Raw genomic sequence first — 18,899 nt, 5'->3', positions numbered from 1 at the left:
GATGACAGATGTGACTATTTTCCACATTGATGTAACAAGAATCGTCTTGAGCATTTCTACAGAATCGACTACATCAGCTTTCTGTTAACTTTGCCTTGATGTAGCTACGCTCCGGCTTTCTTGCAGCTGGGGCGCGTTCAGTGGGATCCCGTCTGGAGTTGGCCACGGCTTTTCGGAGTGTATTATGGCGACAAAAACTGTCTCGCTTTGTGACCGATAAGAAAAGTGATTTAAGGTAATTCTTTAGCTGGATTTGCTTTTCACCACCTGTACAGCCATCTCCTGTTTTGGGAGACATCATGTCTCTTAATTATTAATGTTTTAGGTTGACCCCACGCAAACATAACCAAAGACGTGGCCATGATTCATACCGTATAATTGTGATGGAAATGAATGAATTAATTTGATAATCACACACTAAGTATGTTGTGTTATCGGGGTTAGAGACATTTCAATGTATTGACTTTGTCAATGCACGTGCCCAGCATTCCTAACAACTTTTTGATTAGTAATTTCTCTAAAAAAAAAAAAAGATCTGTGGTCAAAAAAGTAAATACAGTGTCTGTCAAATGTATTCACCCAGCTTGGACTCTACACAGATTTTATTGCATTATGACTTGAAATCCAAATGGATTTCCAAAAGTAAATAAATTCAAAGAGAAAAATAAAATCTAGAAAATGTTTAACATTAATTAGAAATGACAAAAAAAGAAGATTGCATATGTATTCACCCCTTTTGGTCAATATTTGTTAGAGACACTGTTGGCAGCAAATAACAGCCAGGTCTATTTGGATAAGTATCTACCAGCTTTGCACATCTGGACACAGCAATATTTGCCCATTCTTCGCGAAATTGTTCAGGCTCTGTCAAGATGGATCTGGGACCTTTGCTGAACAACAATTTCAACTCTGGTCACCTATTCTCAATTGGATTGAGCATCCCCATAGCATGATATGCTGCCACTACCAGGCTTTACGTTACAAGTGGTGTTTTTCAAGATGATATACAGTGTTGCAAACATCAGGACAGAGCAGAAAAAGTGGTTTTTAGAAGGAATATGACGAAACAAGAAGGGCTCCTCCCTTCGTACGGGGGGAGTAGTGATTTGGAGCAGTAATTGTATTCATTACACTCTCCGCACTGTGTGAGACAGAAAGGAGCTCTCAGAGTTCCTACTAACAATCAACCAGTCTGGATCAATGAGGCAGAAGTTGAGTTTCAAGTGGACACGGGCTATAGTGTTACTATTCTGTGCCAAGAATTCGATGCAAGGCAGTTGGAAAAACACATAGTGCCTAAAATGGAGAAATGTAGAGTTAAAAACCTATACAATCGAGACGTTCAAATTCTTCAAACCCAGGCCAGTCCCATATGCTGCAAGATCTTAGGTTGTAGCCTAAATGGATAACCTCATTGAAGCACTGACAGTGGAGCTGTTGCTGCATTCAGAGTATGCCGCGCCCATAGTGCCAGTGCTAAAACCTAAGCTTAAACTTAATCAATCCAGTAGGGGCCTCCAAGTTTGTGGGGAAGAAATACGGTCAAGGGATCAGGCCTCAAGATTGGAACAGTATACCATACCAACAGTCAAGGTTTCTTTTGCCAACCTGACATGAGGAAAAACCTTTTCTAAGCTCAACATGAGTCAAAGCATATCTGCAGTTGGATAATGCCTCTTAGCCCAATGTTACTGTTAACCCACAGAGAAGGCTATATACTTACTCAAGATTACATTTTGGGGTGTCATCCAGTCCTGCTATATTTCAGAGGATTATGGAAGGGTTCTCCGTGGCATCCCATGTCTGTTTATTTACATGACATTCTGCTGACCAGTCCCTCGAAGGCACATCATCCACCACCCTGGAGGAGGTTCCGCAACGCTTATGGGACCATTGCCTGTGGTACAAGAGAAGTAACTGCTTCTTTCTGGGAAATAAAGTTATCTACTTGGGTCACAGGGTTGACAGTACATCCCATTTCTGAAAAGATCGCGGCCCTATACTCTAAGTGCTGCAGAACATAATTACTCTCAGCTGGACAAGGAAGCACTTGCTGTGATTTTATTTGTAAAGTCAAGATAGTGACCATAGGCCTATTTAATATTGGGCACAGTGGATTGTGTTACTGGATCAGGTTTGTGTAAAGTGAATAATATTGTTGCCCTCACTGGACTCAAACCCAGATCTCCCACGTGAAAAGCAGCATCTTTAATCACTACGGCACACGTTTGCCCAGTGTCAAGTAAAGCATCTCGACATTAGATAATTTTGCCACGCATTAACATCACAACAAGTTTGAATATTTCACTAGAAACCATTAAGCATTGTTTTTAACTGACTAACGTTTCTTATTAAGTTTACCTCCACCACAAATAGCATCTATAAAATGTATAGCTTTTGCCACTGGCTGTTTTAACAGCTGAATACCCAGGCTTACTAGTATCTACTAACTTACTACTTGGAATAGTCATAAGAATTGAGCAATTCCTAGTGGGACTGAAGATGAACTATACACTACCAAAGTTATTTCATTTCATGGCACAAAAAACTTTCGTTTTTCTTTCATTGGTGAATGACAGTGATACAATAACTCTCAATTTAGGTGACGATAACTTACTTTTTCATCAAGTGAAAAGACGAGAGAATCATGGAAACCCCTACTCTTTTACTGACCAAGGGGTTTTGATCTAACCTATATTACCCCAAAACGCATGCACAGATCCGTACTTTGAAAATACACCAGAAATAATAGAAACAGTCTTAGTTTAGGCTTACTATAACATAGCTACAGAAGGTTGTAGCCAGTCAGTCAGTAAAACTCACTCATTCAGCCAGTCAGTCAGTAAAAGACCTTAACTCTTCTTTGCAGGCTCCGCTTACGTGGTCCGGCAAAAACACAAAAACCTTCTGTATAAAGATTTTAAAGCATTTATTTAGAACCAAATTCACTATAATGTCAAGCTTTTCTTGCCTCCAATGTTAATGTAAGCCTACTCTAAGAATTATTTGAACACTTTTTACGCTTGCACGCTCATATAAAATACTGAAAATGTCTTTGTTTCTGGAAATGATTAACAGGCTAGTTATATTGGTGCCAGCCAGGTTCAAACATAATGACCAGAAACTAAGATTTTTGTTATTTGTTAGCAATGATTTAGTAATTATTGTGACAGTTTTGTTGAAATATCACTTTAATTAATAAACTATCCCAAATTCAATGCAGATACATGTTCTATAACAGATTTTCTGTAAAACAGATTTTCTATATATTCTTTTAGCATTTCACTCTTATATAAGCATATTTAAACAATGTTCTTGTGCATTTCTGTCACACCTGCAGCTGCAGCACAAAAGTTAAAAGGCAGGTCTATAATTTGGTTGTGGTTAGAATGGATGCAGCGCCCTACAACCCCTTCAACGTCACTGGGACAGCTGTAAACTGAAAATGCTATAGCTGAAGGTTGCAAACAATGTTATCCCCCAAAAAAACCACAACACAACAATTCTGTTTCTTTTGCCTGGGGCACTCAGAGGGCAACATATGGCTAGTTATCTATGATCTATTCAGGGGAAGCATGCCTGTAGTTGCTTTACTGCAATGCAAGACGTCTCACTGCAGCATTCATCAGCTATGGGTTGACAAACAAGCACAATCATTTGGAGTTGATTTTGTACTATGGATGATTCTTGAACTACGCTGAGGGTTTGTCCTACTTGTCCTATCTTCATATTGTCTTTCATTCATGCCTAGCAAAATAATTTGGAGTTGATTTTGTACTATGGATGATTCTTGAACTACGCTGAGGGTTTGTCCTACTTGTCCTATCTTCATATTGTTTTTCATTCATGCCTTGCCTTTTCCTTGGGCACAAACTTTAGTTTTACTTTGCATTTTGTTCTCTCTCAGTTCTACATCTAAGAGCAAAACCTTTTCATCAGGTTAAAGCAACATCGAGCAACTCTTTGATTAGTGATTTTGACCAGGCAGATGTTACTCTAATGTCAAAATGCTTTGCCATTGTGATCAGATTTGTCTTCATTAAATAGATCCAGCATCTCCCACAAAGGGTTTTCCAAAAATGCTTCTAAATAAAAAAAAGTATTTTTATTTAAGCCTGTGTGTTTATGCATCTTTCAAATTGATTTTGATCTTTTAACCCCCAAGAAACTAAAACATATTTCTTCATCAAAATTATAGTCACAATTTTACTTACTTATAAACAATATTCTCTACAAGCTTACTGTGGTTTGAAATACTATTACATAATATACCTGAATAAAACAGACTGTATAATTTGGATAAATATGTCACAAACAAAATGTTCGCCAGACCAGATTCATGTCACCAATTTATAATTCCATGTGTTCAGGTTGGCCTCATTGTTACAGTGTCAATTGTGGAGCAAGCATGCCTGCACCCCACAAACCAGCATTGCACCAACGCCCCCAACAGAAACAGATGGGCTAGCCCCGCCCCAATACACCTGCCTCCTATTGGGACCTCATCTGGGGTGGTATTTAAGAGCTCCTAGCAAGCAGCTCGGGGCCGACACCAAAACAGCTGAGCCAGAGAAGGTTGCAAGACGGAGCAAGACGGAGCAAGACGGAGCAAGATGGAGCAAGATGGATCAAGACGGAGCAAGATGGAGCAAGATGGATCAAGACGGAGCAAGAAGGACGGTGCAGAGCTCCCCTTCCTCAAAACCCCCACCGGGAGGCTGCCCCAGAGTTGATGATGCCTCCCCTTGAAAGGGGTTTGGTTTTTTCCATTTTCCCTCACCCCCTCCCCTTTCTATTTTGGTTAATAAAATGCCCTCCAGGGCCTCTGTGTCTGTTCATTAGAATCCAATAGATTTAGTCCAATTTCAAAAGCAGGAGGACAGAGTCTGAATACAAGACATAATTTGTGCGAGTTCATATACCATAGACAATTAGGATACACTGAAGGAGATTACATTTAAAAAAAAAAAAACATCACATGGAATTCCCTGTCACTGTATTTGAAAGAAATTCTGTTTGTTACAGTTAAGAAATGAAGTTGCAATTTATCATCCGAGTCACCGAGTGACCATATCAAATAGTCAGATACAGTGGCTCTCAATATTATTCCTTCCCCTTGGACTTTTTTACTGTCTTACAACATGATTTTATTGTCTTACAACATGAAATCAAAATGGACTTAATGAAATATTTGCCACTGATCAATGCAAAAGAACGTCTAAAATGTCCCAGATCTCTTGTAGAGTTCATCTTCATCCAGAAATATCCCTGATCAGTGCTTTTGAATGACCTTATTCTGGATTTTCTTTGAAAGGTCCTTCTCCATTATGTTGTTTTTATAGGTATTATATAGGTATTATATAACCAACAGTGGGACCTCCCAGAGACAGGTGTATATTACTTGAAATTATGTACAACACCTTAATTGTGCAGAGGTGGACTCCATTCAAATAATTATGTTATATTCCGATTGACGAACTGCACTGACAAACATATTGCTCTCGTTTTCGATTTAAATAATGTAGCTCACTTGGCGTGGTGGTTAGCTATTCAACTGTCTGAACCAGCCATGGAGTGATTTGAGTCATTGTTTTCATTATATGTAGCTATAAGCTAGCCATCTACAGTCATTTATTTCTAATTAAATGTGTTGAATGTAGTGTAGCGATCCTGTTATACCAGTTTTTGGTTTGGATGTTAACTAATGTAGGGATGCGTGGAGTTTAGACTAATTGGTTTGACAATGCAAGGAAACAGACAACACATCTCTACACACGTACAACGTGCACCCACACCCGCTGTTTAAGTAGCGTAGTGGTTCAAGACATAGTCTGTCACATTGTAAACCGTGGATCCAATCCAGCTTGGGCAACAACATTCATCCCTTCTAATGGCAGGCCGGCAGGACTAGGCTTGCCTGGTTCCTTGTTTATTTTTTTATCATGCATTTTATTTTATGCACTTTTGATTTGTTAGTCTTATTTAAATTACCTACTGATACTATAATTATGAAGACAAATGATTGCACCACAACTCATTCAGGTGTGTCATAGTAAAGAGCATGACTATTTATTTATTACTTATTTTTGTTTTTGTATTTGTAATTAATTTAGAACAATTTGTAGATTGTTTCTTTTTAAAGAATAGCTAATTTTGTGTCCATTAAAAAAACATAAAATTGATCAGAAATACAGTTTAGACATTGGTTATGTTGTAAAGGACTATTGTAGTTAGAAAAACGTTTTTTAATATTAAATTTCTAAGTGACCCCAAACTTTTTAACGGTAGTGTACAGTATAACACACAGCTATGGCCAGGATATTAGCTAAAGTCTCAAAGACCATATAGTTACTCTTTTTCTCATTTGAACCAAGTCACCAGTAGAGACTCAAGGTGTCAGATCTATATCACCGTGGCCAAAAAAAGACAACAAAAGTACAACAAAAACAGTAACCATCACCTACTCATCAACACAAAATCCAAAGACCGTTTGGCAACAAATCTAAAATATATTTCTTTAATGTTTTAATCCATAACTTATACAGTAGAATAAAGCATATTGGAATACTCATCCCTTCAAATTTGCATAATATCATTCATATGCTTACATAACAGTTTTGCTTACGCTTCACATACCTAAATGTGCTTGCATGAGCTGATGTGGGCTTCACGTCCGCGGATTCCTCCAACCACAGGTGTTGTCTTGCTCTTTCAACAGGCAAAGGTTCCTGATAGTGTGCATGAAACCTGACTGATGTACATAGGGGCCAGAGGCCATCTTTATTAATACATTTCTCACTACAATACAACAATATGCATGTATACGCCATGTACACACCTTTGTCAGTAGACATTGTGTATGCTCATCTTGATATACAGTACCAGTCAAATGTTTGGACACACCCAGTTTTGACACAATTACCCATTCAATTGAATGGGTCACTGTGTCCAACCTTATGACTGGAAAGGTCACATTAAAAGGCAATGCATTTTTTGTCTGGAAAAAAAGAAAAATAAGTTAACACAAAGAAAAGCTTGGTGTGTAGAGGACCATTGGATTTAATAGGCTGAGTTAAGATGGAGGGGTAGAAGGTGGAGGGGTAGAAGGTGGAGCATTGATGACAGTTGAAAACCGGTGGTTTTAACACGGGCACATCTTCTTTTTACCTGGTTGCACCCAACAGTGACAAGATAGATATAAATGTGTTAATGGTGGCATTCCATAAAAGCTGTTTAGTCATTTTTCCACAACAGGTTGCAGTGAGAATAGTAGACAAACAGAATCTAGTACAAGTAAATCACATTGCCTGTCTTGTTAGTGTGACATTAGAAAGGGTACGGTCAAAAAGAGGTAAAAAGAAAAGGTGGAAAGAAATTAATCAATAGCAGATATGAATAGGTTGATGTTGCACAGTCAAAAGAGTAGAGATCTATTGTCAGGATGTTTCCAGTTGTACCTGTTGGATGATAGATGACAATAAAGTTAAGCTTAATGGACAAGTTACATTGAAATCATAGAATTCAAAAAATGATCATAGATAAGAAAGCAAGAGTAAAGAGAAAATCTTAAATTATAAGAAAAGAGTGGCCCTGTGCTACCGCTATGACTGCCAGAAGCTGATGGACTGTAGGGAAATCACAGTGAAAAGAGCAGTTGGATTAGCAGTCTTTTCTGGGGTAATCTATTTCACCTCAGGGCAAAAAAGTCCAAGGCTGGAAGGACTGCGGACAGCAAATTGAGAGTTTGAAATGATGCTTGACCAGGAATTACACATTGTCATAGTGGGGGACACAAGATAGAAGAGTTACAGCCGTCGAGTGGGGAGTGTCTGTAAATCCTAAAAGGAGAGTGGCAAACTATAGGATAGAAAAAGGGCTACAAAAGTGCAAAGTTTATTTGAAAATATGAATAATTAAAATACTAAACATAGGTATGATACTTAAATGAGACAATATGAGGAGATTTGTCTCTTTTGTTCTTCGAAAAAACTTGGCAGAACAGAGCTACAGTTTTCTCTTTGGACAACAATATAACCTCTTGATTACAACTTACAACTGTCTCTGAAAAATAACCCAGAGTATTTGGTGAATATAGACAAACTGATTAATTGACCTGCCCTTGAATCTTAGTTGATCAGTAAACAATCAGCTAAAACCATGGCTAAAACACACAATTTTCCTAGAAGTCATGTGAATGTAGAACTAGGCCTATGTTCAAAATGATTCTGGCACTAGAAAGTCTTTACTCATGAACATTCCGATTCATTTAATTTTCCGTGTGGTGTATATTAATGTATAAAAGCAAAGTGAACGACCGATATCGATCAGGTAAAAGACAGTGTTGAAATTGATAGCCAATGGGAAATGTATAGCCCAACATAAAGGAATCATTCCTTAAAAGACATTTATAAGCAGAACTTGCATATACATTTGCATTTCGTAATTAACAGGACGTCTCCGTGTGTGAACATAGCTTAAAATATAAGTCTGGCCTCTGATTCAGGATAGTATAAAAGCATAGTCTAGGCCTACATAATTTGCTCACGGGTGTATTTTATTATTGTAGTCTATACTGTTGACTATGCTTCTCAGCTGGAAGACATAAGAGGAAGTTCCAAAACGAAAATTTCTTCATCAGCGACACTATTCTGTACGTGCAAAAACTATGAAAAGGACAAAAAACAGAATTGCTTGGAAGCAACTCGACCCTCAATGATCACTCTTTGTTCGCTGTCCCTCCTCTATTCATCCCCTCCTCTCTGCGCACCATGCTCTCCCACCCTCGGCTGTTATTCGCTCACTCGCGCTCAAATCTTGTGCAGTCGCCTAGGCTAGTTTGTGAATGCGCGCTGATGAATATGATAAGTGAAGTAGCCTGGTTTTGATAACGAAAAACGTAATGCAAATAATTTTCTAAGAACACCTGCTCATATAGAGATTCTGCACGATGGAAAAATCCCGAGGAGAAAATATCAAATCAACGTTTTACTTGGGAATAAGGAAAACCGAATGAATCAGTATCTTCATGGATGAGGACATTCGTGAAAACGCTCGCGTACACGGATGGCAGTGTTCTGCTATTTGGATATTTGTTTCTGGACTTTTTATAATACCAAGACCGTGCGCTCTTCATCGTGTCTCTTCTTACATGCGCTAAATAAGGAAGGAAGATGGAGAAGGACAGCACAATGAGGGGGAAATACTTTTTGCTTTGTTACTTGTTGGTCAAAGTTATGGCGCTTGTCTGCAAGGCGGATGGAGAACCACCAGGACAACAGGAGGGCTTTGTCATGATAACGACGTCCAACGGAACCAGGGAGGAAGAGAGCGCAGGCATCTCGGAGCCCCCGCACACGGAGGACTTGTGCCGTGGGTACTTCGATGTGATGGGCCAGTGGGACCCGCCGTTCTTTTGCAAAACGGGCGATTATCTGTACTGCTGCGGCACCTGTGGCTTCCGGTTCTGTTGCTCCTACAAGACCTCGCGGTTGGATCAGAGCTCCTGTAAAAACTATGACACTCCGGAATGGATGATGACCGGTAAACCGCCTTTTAAGAAAAATGACCCCCGGCATGACCCGACCAAAGATAAAACGAACTTAATCGTGTATATAATATGTGGAGTAGTTGCTATCATGGCACTTGTTGGGATATTCACCAAACTCGGACTGGAAAAGGCGCACCGACCCCAGAGAGAGAATATGACAAGGTAGGTGCCTGGGATTCTGCTTGAGAGCGCGAGCTTCTTTGTTGCGTTTGTTTTCTGCTTGCAGTGGTGCGCACGTAGAGCGCCACAAAAAAAATCTGTTCGAGTTCTTAACTTGCGCTTGAGACCTTTGTATTAATAAATGAATCCACCTTATTCGGAATAACCTTTACCGTAAAGATTCGAATCGAGGATCAGTTCCGATCTGGTGAAAAAAACATGAATTACAAATTACCCAATCGACTACTTTTACGTGCATTATAAAAGCATTTTGAACAAATAGAAAGTATCCTATTTTAGAAGTAGCCTAGTAGGCTATAGCTGTCTTGACAGTTTATACATTGGACTTGCATAACGTCATCTCACACTTGTCCACGATGGCTCACCTGCGTGGGTTCCTTCACTCGCCAAAAGCGCGGGGGCGTGTGTATCTTGCAGTGGAGAGCCTGGCCACATGCTCTCCGCAACATGCGCATGCTATGCCTTTATTTGAAGATATTGGCTAACAGTATGTCTTATTCGTTTTCTTCATGAATATGGGTTGTTTTTTTCTCCGAATTTAATATTTTCTAATTCATGTGTCAGCTGACTGATTATAAATGACCTGAATCACATGAATATGTGCAACGATTCATTTTAAATCAGACATGCGAATAATTAGTGAGGATTTTGAATGTACTGCCCTGTACACACAACTATGCCACTGTGGGTTGCATGAAATCAAGCAATACACACAAACCTTCACAGAACATACTCCCTGGACTGACTTGTTTTCTATTTCTTTCTAGATTAATGGTCATCTCTCTCTTACAGGGCTGTGCAGAGCGTGTTGCAGGGCGGCTGTGCGGGTGAGCAGTTCCAGGGGGAAGACACCCACGGCATGCATGCACAGCACTATGACACAAGGGCCAACAACCTCCGTAAGGTTCACCCGTTTTGGCCCATAAAGGCAGTGTTTTTGCTACTGTAGTTGTGGAGAGCGGTGTGTGGTCTGAGAGGGTTGGCCGTGAGTGCCCCAGACAAACCATATAAACCACAATGTGTGCAGGTTGCCTGGTTGCAGATTATATACAGAAATATTCTCAAGGAAGGATTTGTCCTCTGTAAGGGTTTATAGTTTGTTAACGTCACACATTATAGCCAGTTGCAGTATATTGGTTTCAATTGGTGATCAGATGACAAACGTAGCCAAATATCCACACCTTTTTACATGCCATTTGCAGAGGAACATACTGCCTTCTTTGGTAATTCACTGTTTTATTTTTGTCCCACGCTTACATGATTTGAGATGTGTGGTGGTGAGGAGGAGGAAGAGGAGGAGGAAGAATTGGGAGAACAACAGAGCTGTGTGAATGGTATCTATTTCTGCTGGGTCCCGTGGGCTGTAGCCCTAGTTATGGGCATTGCATTTTACCCCTCAGATCAAACTGCTCAAGAATGTGGACGATGCTTAGTCTGTAGTTTTTCTTACAAATATCTTGCTGCTCTACCCAGTGTTTCTGATTCCAGTATGATTACATCACCCCCTTTTGTGGCTGGATGTTTTTCTTCCTGAAAATGAATACAGTGCAATGGAAGTGGCACATGGAAGCACGCTCATACTTTAAATGATGTATTTTGAGATGTATTTACTGAGACTGAGAGGGTAGCTGACAGTGCAGTGTCAGTTGAATTTTTCCTTTTTTCCCGATACTATCAAGGGGAATCTGCCAGACACACCTTACTGGGCTTCTAACAGTCCTCTTTCAATTTACTTTAACGTAGGGCTGCATGTCTCCAATGTCTTTTGTGCTGCTTGTACCTTCAGTCATCGATAATACCTATAAATAACTTCCACTGATGCATTAAGGAGGCAGATTTACTAGGTCTGCCTTGCAATAGAGCTTTCAGCCTCAAGGGATCTTTCCTGGTTAAATAAAGGTCAAATAAATATAGAAAGTGCTGTCGTCTAAAGCGAGGTTCTCTGAATGGTGTCTGAAATATGTTTAGTAATATGCTGTGTAGTAAGCCGTGGTCTTCGCTCTTCCCTTCTGATGCGCTGTGGGACCAGGAAGACAGGATTATATCACCTGGGAGGCCTGGCGGGTGAAGTGATTATTAGTGATGTGGAACCGTGCTCCCTGAACCCTTTAGTCTGGGGGCTTGTGGGTAATCATGCAAAATGTTATTAACCCCTGTGATCTGTTCATCTGATCAGATCCCTCATGAGTCAGCACATTGGTTCACAGGTTCCTAGCAGCCAGGAGAGTGATTTAGCATAGAAAGGGCAATGGATGGGGGTGGCTATGGATGCATGTGGATGCATTACAGTATCAACTTTAAAGATGAATCAAAACATATGTTGCATTTTGCCAAAGGCTGATACAGGTTAAGCACCCTGTTGTCACTGTTCAGATGTGTATACTGTACGTGTCTTGTTGATCACATTCTAATTATAGAGCATATATACTATTAATTATAGCTTATAGCCAGATGGCCGCATTACTGATATCTTCAAGAGATCCCATCTGACTCCCCTCACTCACGTTTGGAGAATAAATCTCCCAGGCAGTTTGTAAGGCTAATAGTTCCTACAATGCCTCTTTCTGCAGACAAGTTATTTTCTCCCTCAAGCATATTCGTGAAGCACCTATGAGTATTAGCTAAGGAAAAAAAAATATTTGTATATGTTAAAATGCATTGGGGTCCATCATCTCATTCTAAAGCATCTAATATATTAAGTTAATGACTCTGCTCTGCACATAAGAAAATGGCATTTTAGTTTTGCAAGCCTTAGGCTCGTGATCACGCTTTCATGTAATTTCAAAACGGCACATTTTATTTTTATTTTTAAAAAGCTCTAAATCCCGTGTCTCCGAGCCTTCAGAATCAAAGCGCAAAATGAGAGACTGAGTGAGAGACACAGAGAGGAAGAGAAATAGGTAGGTAGACAACCAGAGAGAGAGAGAAGGAGAGGGAGAGGACTGCATGTCGAGACTGTCAGAGAAGATCAGTGCAATGTGAACCGTCAAATATCTTTTGAGTGACAAAGTTGACATACTGCAGGCAGAATGTAACCTAATTTACATCTGTGAAGGGCATTGTGTCATGTAAATTATCTAACATCACTGCTGCTTCTGGTTGGATTGCAGGCCTATAAAGTGTGTTATTTTTTCAATATATATCATGAGGTGGTTATTTGAGTAGAGTAGTATTATTAATTGAGAGCCTGTAGATGGTAAGGTACGCTTTCCATCTGTGGGATGACTGAGAAAGTAAACTTTATTCACACTCATACTCAAAAAACAAACTACCTGTCTGGCAGTTATAGAATTCCCCTTAAAAATCTCCAGATATGAAGTATGACATCCTATACGTTTTTCCTTGGAGACCACATGATAGGAAGAAAAGCTCTTTCTACAAAAAACACTTTCTACTCCTGTCGTGTGTGTGTGTTTTGTTGTGTGTGTGTGTGTGTGTGTGTGCGTCTGACAGGTTTGGACAGTAACCAGATTGTCATACCAACCTTGTGGCATCCCGGGATAATCGTCACTGAAGTATTTAAGATACTCTTCAAACACGTTGGGTTTCAGACAAAATTAGTCAGGGTCACTGCTGTCCCAATATATTTGGAAAGCTTGTTCCACCATTAGGGTGCCAAGACAGAGACAACCTTTGATTAGGCTTAGTGGGAGCTGATCTCCCGTCGGCTCGCAACAGACAACATTCTTGAAAATAATGCAAACTTTGCCTGGAAACCAGTGACCCAGGAGAACTTAGTGAAATACCAGGCCAGTAATTTCTAGGGAGGTCATAATTTTCCTACCAATGTCTATAGGAGGCTGAAAAAGTGAGTGTAAATGCTTTTAAATAACATTCTTAGAATGTTCTCTGGAATGTTTTTTGTGTTTTGTTGTTACATTATTAGTTCACGTATTCGAAATATGACTTTGAATAGTATCAGAAGAAACCTGTAGGAGACATTATGGTGCAGGACATGTGTGTTGATGTGTGATGCTTGGTTTATGCCTGTGTGTGTATGTGTGTGTGTGTGTATGTATGTGTGTGTGTGTGTATGTGTGTGTGTGTATGTGTGTGTGTGTATGTGTGTGTATGTGTGTGTATGTGTGTGTGTGTGTATGTGTGTGTATGTGTGTGCGCGTGTATGTGTGTGTGTATGTGTGTGTGTGTGTATGTGTGTGTGTGTGTGTGTGTGTGTGTATGTGTGTGTATGTGTGTGCGCGTGTATGTGTGTGTGTATGTGTGTGTGTGTGTATATGTGTGTGTGTGTGTATGTGTGTGCGCGTGTATGTGTGTGTGTATGTGTGTGTGTGTGTATGTGTGTGTGTGTGTGTGTGTGTGTGTATGTGTGTGCGCGTGTATGTGTGTGTGTATGTGTGTGTGTGTGTATGTGTGTGTGTGTGTGTGTGTGTGTGTATGTGTGTGTATGTGTGTGCGCGTGTATGTGTGTGTTTGCGTGTGCAAGCTTGCTTTTACTAAATCACAGTTTTGTTGAAAGGTACAACTTCACCCTGACCTCAAAGTCACCTTAGAGTTTTGTGTCAGTTTATTTGAACTCTGCATTCTGATTCCTGCTCAGGCCGCCATCTAGGTAAGCATCCACTGACACAAGGCAAATAAATCAATGAAAATTGTCAGAAGCAGGCTCAAAATGGGAGAAGCGATGCAACTTTCCATCATTGACAAAAATGTAATCATAAGTGCTCATTGTGAAGTGAACTTCCATTGTCCTCCTGTGTTTTTTAATCCACGGACAGACCCAGACGTGTTCATTCCAGGCCCTTGCACAGGCTAATTACTCAAATGTGGGTTCCCTCTCCAGCATCGGAGATCCATTAGGCCTTGTTTATTAGGACTGTGTGCCTCACAGCCTCCTAGCTAGCCTCCGCCGCTCTGATCGACTGGACACAGTAATCAACTTAGTCAGACACACAGGGAGGTTGGGATCCTTAAAACAAGTAGAACTATAGCAGAAAACATAGGGATCATGAGGGAAGGCCTTCCATATGTCCTGATTGTCTTACAATTGTTTTACCGAATATCTTACTACTGGACTTGGTGCTAACTCTGTTCTTATGTATAATCTCGTTGTCATGGTGTAATAATGAAAGAAATAGTAATGAGGCGGAAAGTTGAGGATGTATCAACTTCCTCTTGTGCCAACGTAGGGAATATTAATCAGTACATTTACAGCCAGAGACTCACATCTCATTTCTGACAGGTCATTATGTATGTGTGTGTGTGTGTGTGTGTGTGTGTAGAGTGGGAAAGTGAATAGCCTGTCATGTCTTCAAGGGAGCGAGTCATATGGCATGCGTATTACTACATCTACATCAATATACATTCTATATGAGGATTCAAAAAACGAGCATTCTTCTCCTGTATGTTTAAACAGGTGGGAATCAATTGAATTGCAATTAAATGTCTCAGCAAGTATCTCTTATTACACAGTTTGATTTATTTGAATTGATATGTTAACAAATATTAGTGTGTCTAATCTACAAAATAATATAATTTGTGAAATGTTTTACGTTTTGAAAGCTATGTCACCTGACACTAATTTTCAAGTGAAATTAGGATGTTGATTGATGATTTAGGCTTGGTTTATTATTCCTACAGAATAGACTAGAGCTGGAGCCAGTAGTGGTAAAATATATTTAGCTCTTAAAGTGCCTTTGTAGTCTTATTAATTATATTTTTACACCAAAACTGTATGTCTAATACATGTGGGTGTTTATTTAATATAATACTTGCCTTAGCCTCCCTTTGCCTTAAAATGTCTAGTCTGATCATATATATACAGTACACTATCATTCAAAAGTTTGTGGTCACTTAGAAATGTCCTTGTTTTCAAAATAAAATAAAATTTTCTGTCCATTGAAATAACATCAAACTCTCAGAAATACAGTGTAGACATGTTAATGTTGTAAATAACTATTGTAGCTGGAAACAGCAGATTTTCAATTGAATATCTACATAGGCGTACAGAGGCCCATTATCAGCCACCATCACTGTGTTCCATTGACACATTGTGTTTGCTAATTCAAGCTTATAATTTTAAAAGGCTAATTGATCATTAGGAAACACTTTTGCAATTATGTTAGCACAGCTGAATACTGTTGTTCTGATTAAAGAAGCAATAAAACGGTCCTTCTTTTGTCTAGTTCAGTATCTTCCGCCAAGGTTCGATTACAGGCTCAAAATGGCCAGAAACAAAGAACTGTATTCTGAAACTCATTGGCCTATTCTTGTTCTAGTCACAACATCTACAGTGACTGGCGACTCCAGGAGGCTGGCCTTCTAGGCAGAGTTCTTCCTCTGTCCAGTGTTTGTTTTCTTTTGCCTATCTTAATCTTGTATTTTTATTGGCCAGGTTGAGATATAGCTTTTGGTTTGCAACTCTGCCTAAAAGGCCTGCATCCCGGAGTCGCCTCTTTACTGTTGACATTGAGACTGGTGTTTTGCGGGTACTATTTAATGAAGCTGACAGTTGAGGACCTGTGAGGCATCTGTTGCTCAGACTCTAATGTATTTGTCCTTTTGGGTAGTTGTGCACTGACGCCTCCCACTCCTCTTTCTATTCTGGTTAGAGCCAGTTTGCTCAGTTCTGTGAAAGTAGTACAAAATGTTGTACGGGAACTTCAGTTTCTTGGCAATTTCTCGCATGGAATAGCCATAATTTAGAACTAGAAGAGAGTGACGGGTTTCAGAAGAAAGTTCTTTATTTCTGGCCATTTTGAGCTGCTGCTGCTGAAGACCCTAAACCCTAACTAGTCTAAAGAAGGCCAGTTTTAATTTAAAGAAGGCTTCTTTGATAAGCACAACTATTTTCAACTATACTAACATAATTGCGACAGCGTTTTCTAATGCTCAATTAGCCTTTTAAAATGATAAACTTGGATAAACAAACACAACGTGCCATTGGAACACAGGACCGATGGTTGCTGATAATGGGCCTCTGTATGCATATTCCATTGAAAATCAGCCATTTCCAGCTAAAATAGTCATTTCCAACATTAACAATGTCTACACATTGTTTGTTGTTCAATTTGATGTTATTATAATGGACAAAACAAGCACTTTTCTAAGTGACTCCAAACTTTTAAACAGTAGCGTAGGTGTTAGGAAACATGGTTCATATTTACATAATGACTTAATTGACTGTTAGATCTCACTGCCTTTCCCAGATGAACAGTTATGGTCTATTGTAATCAGGTTACATTGTGATGTCATGTCAAAAAATGTCATCCCACCAACATTGTTTTTAGTAACTCTTACAAAGAAATATCATCACAATTTCAATGTTCTTTCAACCTCATATTGTTGAATTACAACAACAAAAAACATGAGTAGTTATTTTTTACTGGACTGCCTGTTTATGTGTCTGAACATACTGGGTAGTAATGTACTTAGTAGTCTTTTGCCACTCTATTATGTGGCTGTTCTACACAGTGAGAAATCCCCTGTAATCCATTGTATTGTTGGAGTGTTCAGTAAAAATAAAATCTATTTTAATTATTTATTTACAATTACATTATATTGACTAAATCCAGCCCTGTAAGTAGTCATTATTGTAAGAAAAGGCTAATCACCATTTTCATGTTGGTTCTAAGCTCTGGCTTTACCAACCACTTGCATTTAGCAGCAATGGTTCAATCTCTCTGTAGGCCACACTCTGAGTTGCTTGACTGAGAGAAAGAACTGGCTGTTTTGGCTAGAATTCCCACAGCTACAGATCAGCCATTTCCCAAGTCAGTACTCAATATCCACCTCATTCCCACAATATGTACTCTCTGTGGAAAGTTGGACCCTTCTCAACCGCCTCGAGAACGGCTGACATCAGCTCCCTGCCTGCCTGCCTCTTGGGCTCTGGCCCAGCCCAGGGAACAGGGACATGTGGTGGCTCTGAAAAGTGTGTCACAGAGCACATTCAGAGGTCTACTGTTGATCTGATCTCTATCCTTATTTGACAGTTACGAGTTCACAAGTGTTGGGGCCGTATGGTTTTACAAGGTAATTTTTTTACAGTAAAGACAATGCATTCGCATTAACGAGTAATACTGTAATAATACTTAACTTCAAAATTGGTATTATTATTACTGTTTCTTTATGAAGTCATCTGGGCTTTATATCACCTTTAGAAAAATATTTTCTCACTGGGTATGGTGTTTCCTTGATCTGAACTAGGGATGCACCTATACCACTTTTTTTCAGACCAAGTACGAGTACTTATATTTGGATACTTGAAGATACAAAGTACCAATACCAAGTACTCAAAGCTGCACTAGGTAGGATTTCCCCTATAAACATGTTGTGGTTCCCTGTTATAACTTACTTAAGTTCTAACCATTTCTCAATGTGCTCCTCCTTATATTCTTTACCTTATATAAATTATTATTTAAATAGTAATTTGTTTAATTTATATTTCACCCCAAACATTTTTTTTATTTTACCGCTAATCAATTGTAGCTATCGAGTTGTGACAGTTATAGCTTCTTACCTTGGGTTGTCGCTCAGCGATGGCTACCTTTATATCAGTGTGACAGCAACTTACTGATCGTTCAACGCTAACGTGTGCATGCAGACAAAGCCAGTTACTTTTCTCTGACTTCACTAGTTTGATACTCTGAACGTGCAGGACTGGACGTTGTTGCTCTGCTCGGATGCTCGTGCGATAGTAAACTGCGCGATTAATTGAATCTTTTCATGCTCTGCTCTTTCATTTTTCTGTCTCTGGACTTTTTATTTCGCTTCTCCAGTGTTGGAGTTATCTGTTGTTGTGATTCTGCACTGCTAGCAGTTGCATACTCTTTGAACTCTGCGCTGTGTTGTATTTAACGATATTTAATCGAATTGCTTGTGTTAAATTCGTGTTTTTCCTTTCCTCCTCTTGACAATTTAGCAGAGCTTGCACTTGTGTCATTGCTGACATCTCCGTCCGCTTTACCAATCTGAGCTCTATATTCTTTACGTATACGGCCAGAGGCGATACAAGCACAGAGTTTCACTTAATGTTTCCATGACGTGGTATCGGCGTATTCCTATTAGTATGAGTACAAGTACTTGAGCCCAGTAGCGGCCCGATACCCAAAACTGGTGTCGGTGCATCCCTAATCTGAACTTGCATTTTTGAGGAGAAAACTGTTCTGTCCCTCGTCAGGACAGCTGTCCATAGATCTTTGCTGTTTATTGT

General features: G+C 39.6%; 1 protein-coding gene across 1 annotated transcript in view; it reads left to right on the top strand.

The window, feature by feature from the left end:
- Positions 1–8,800: 8,800 nt before the first annotated feature.
- Positions 8,801–18,899, top strand: part of shisa9a (shisa family member 9a) — a 35,762-nt gene continuing 25,663 nt past the window's right edge. Inside the window, exons 1-2 of the mRNA XM_013133779.4 lie at positions 8,801–9,709; positions 10,520–10,626. Coding sequence (XP_012989233.2) covers positions 9,171–9,709; positions 10,520–10,626 — 646 coding nt within the window. The 5' untranslated portion in view covers positions 8,801–9,170. The remainder of the gene's footprint in view (positions 9,710–10,519; positions 10,627–18,899) is intronic.

This window comes from Esox lucius, chromosome 5, assembly GCF_011004845.1.
Source record: "Esox lucius isolate fEsoLuc1 chromosome 5, fEsoLuc1.pri, whole genome shotgun sequence".
Classification (NCBI taxonomy): domain Eukaryota; kingdom Metazoa; phylum Chordata; class Actinopteri; order Esociformes; family Esocidae; genus Esox; species Esox lucius.
Note: the sequence above shows the minus strand (reverse complement) of the source record. Positions and strands in the feature narration are given on the sequence as shown.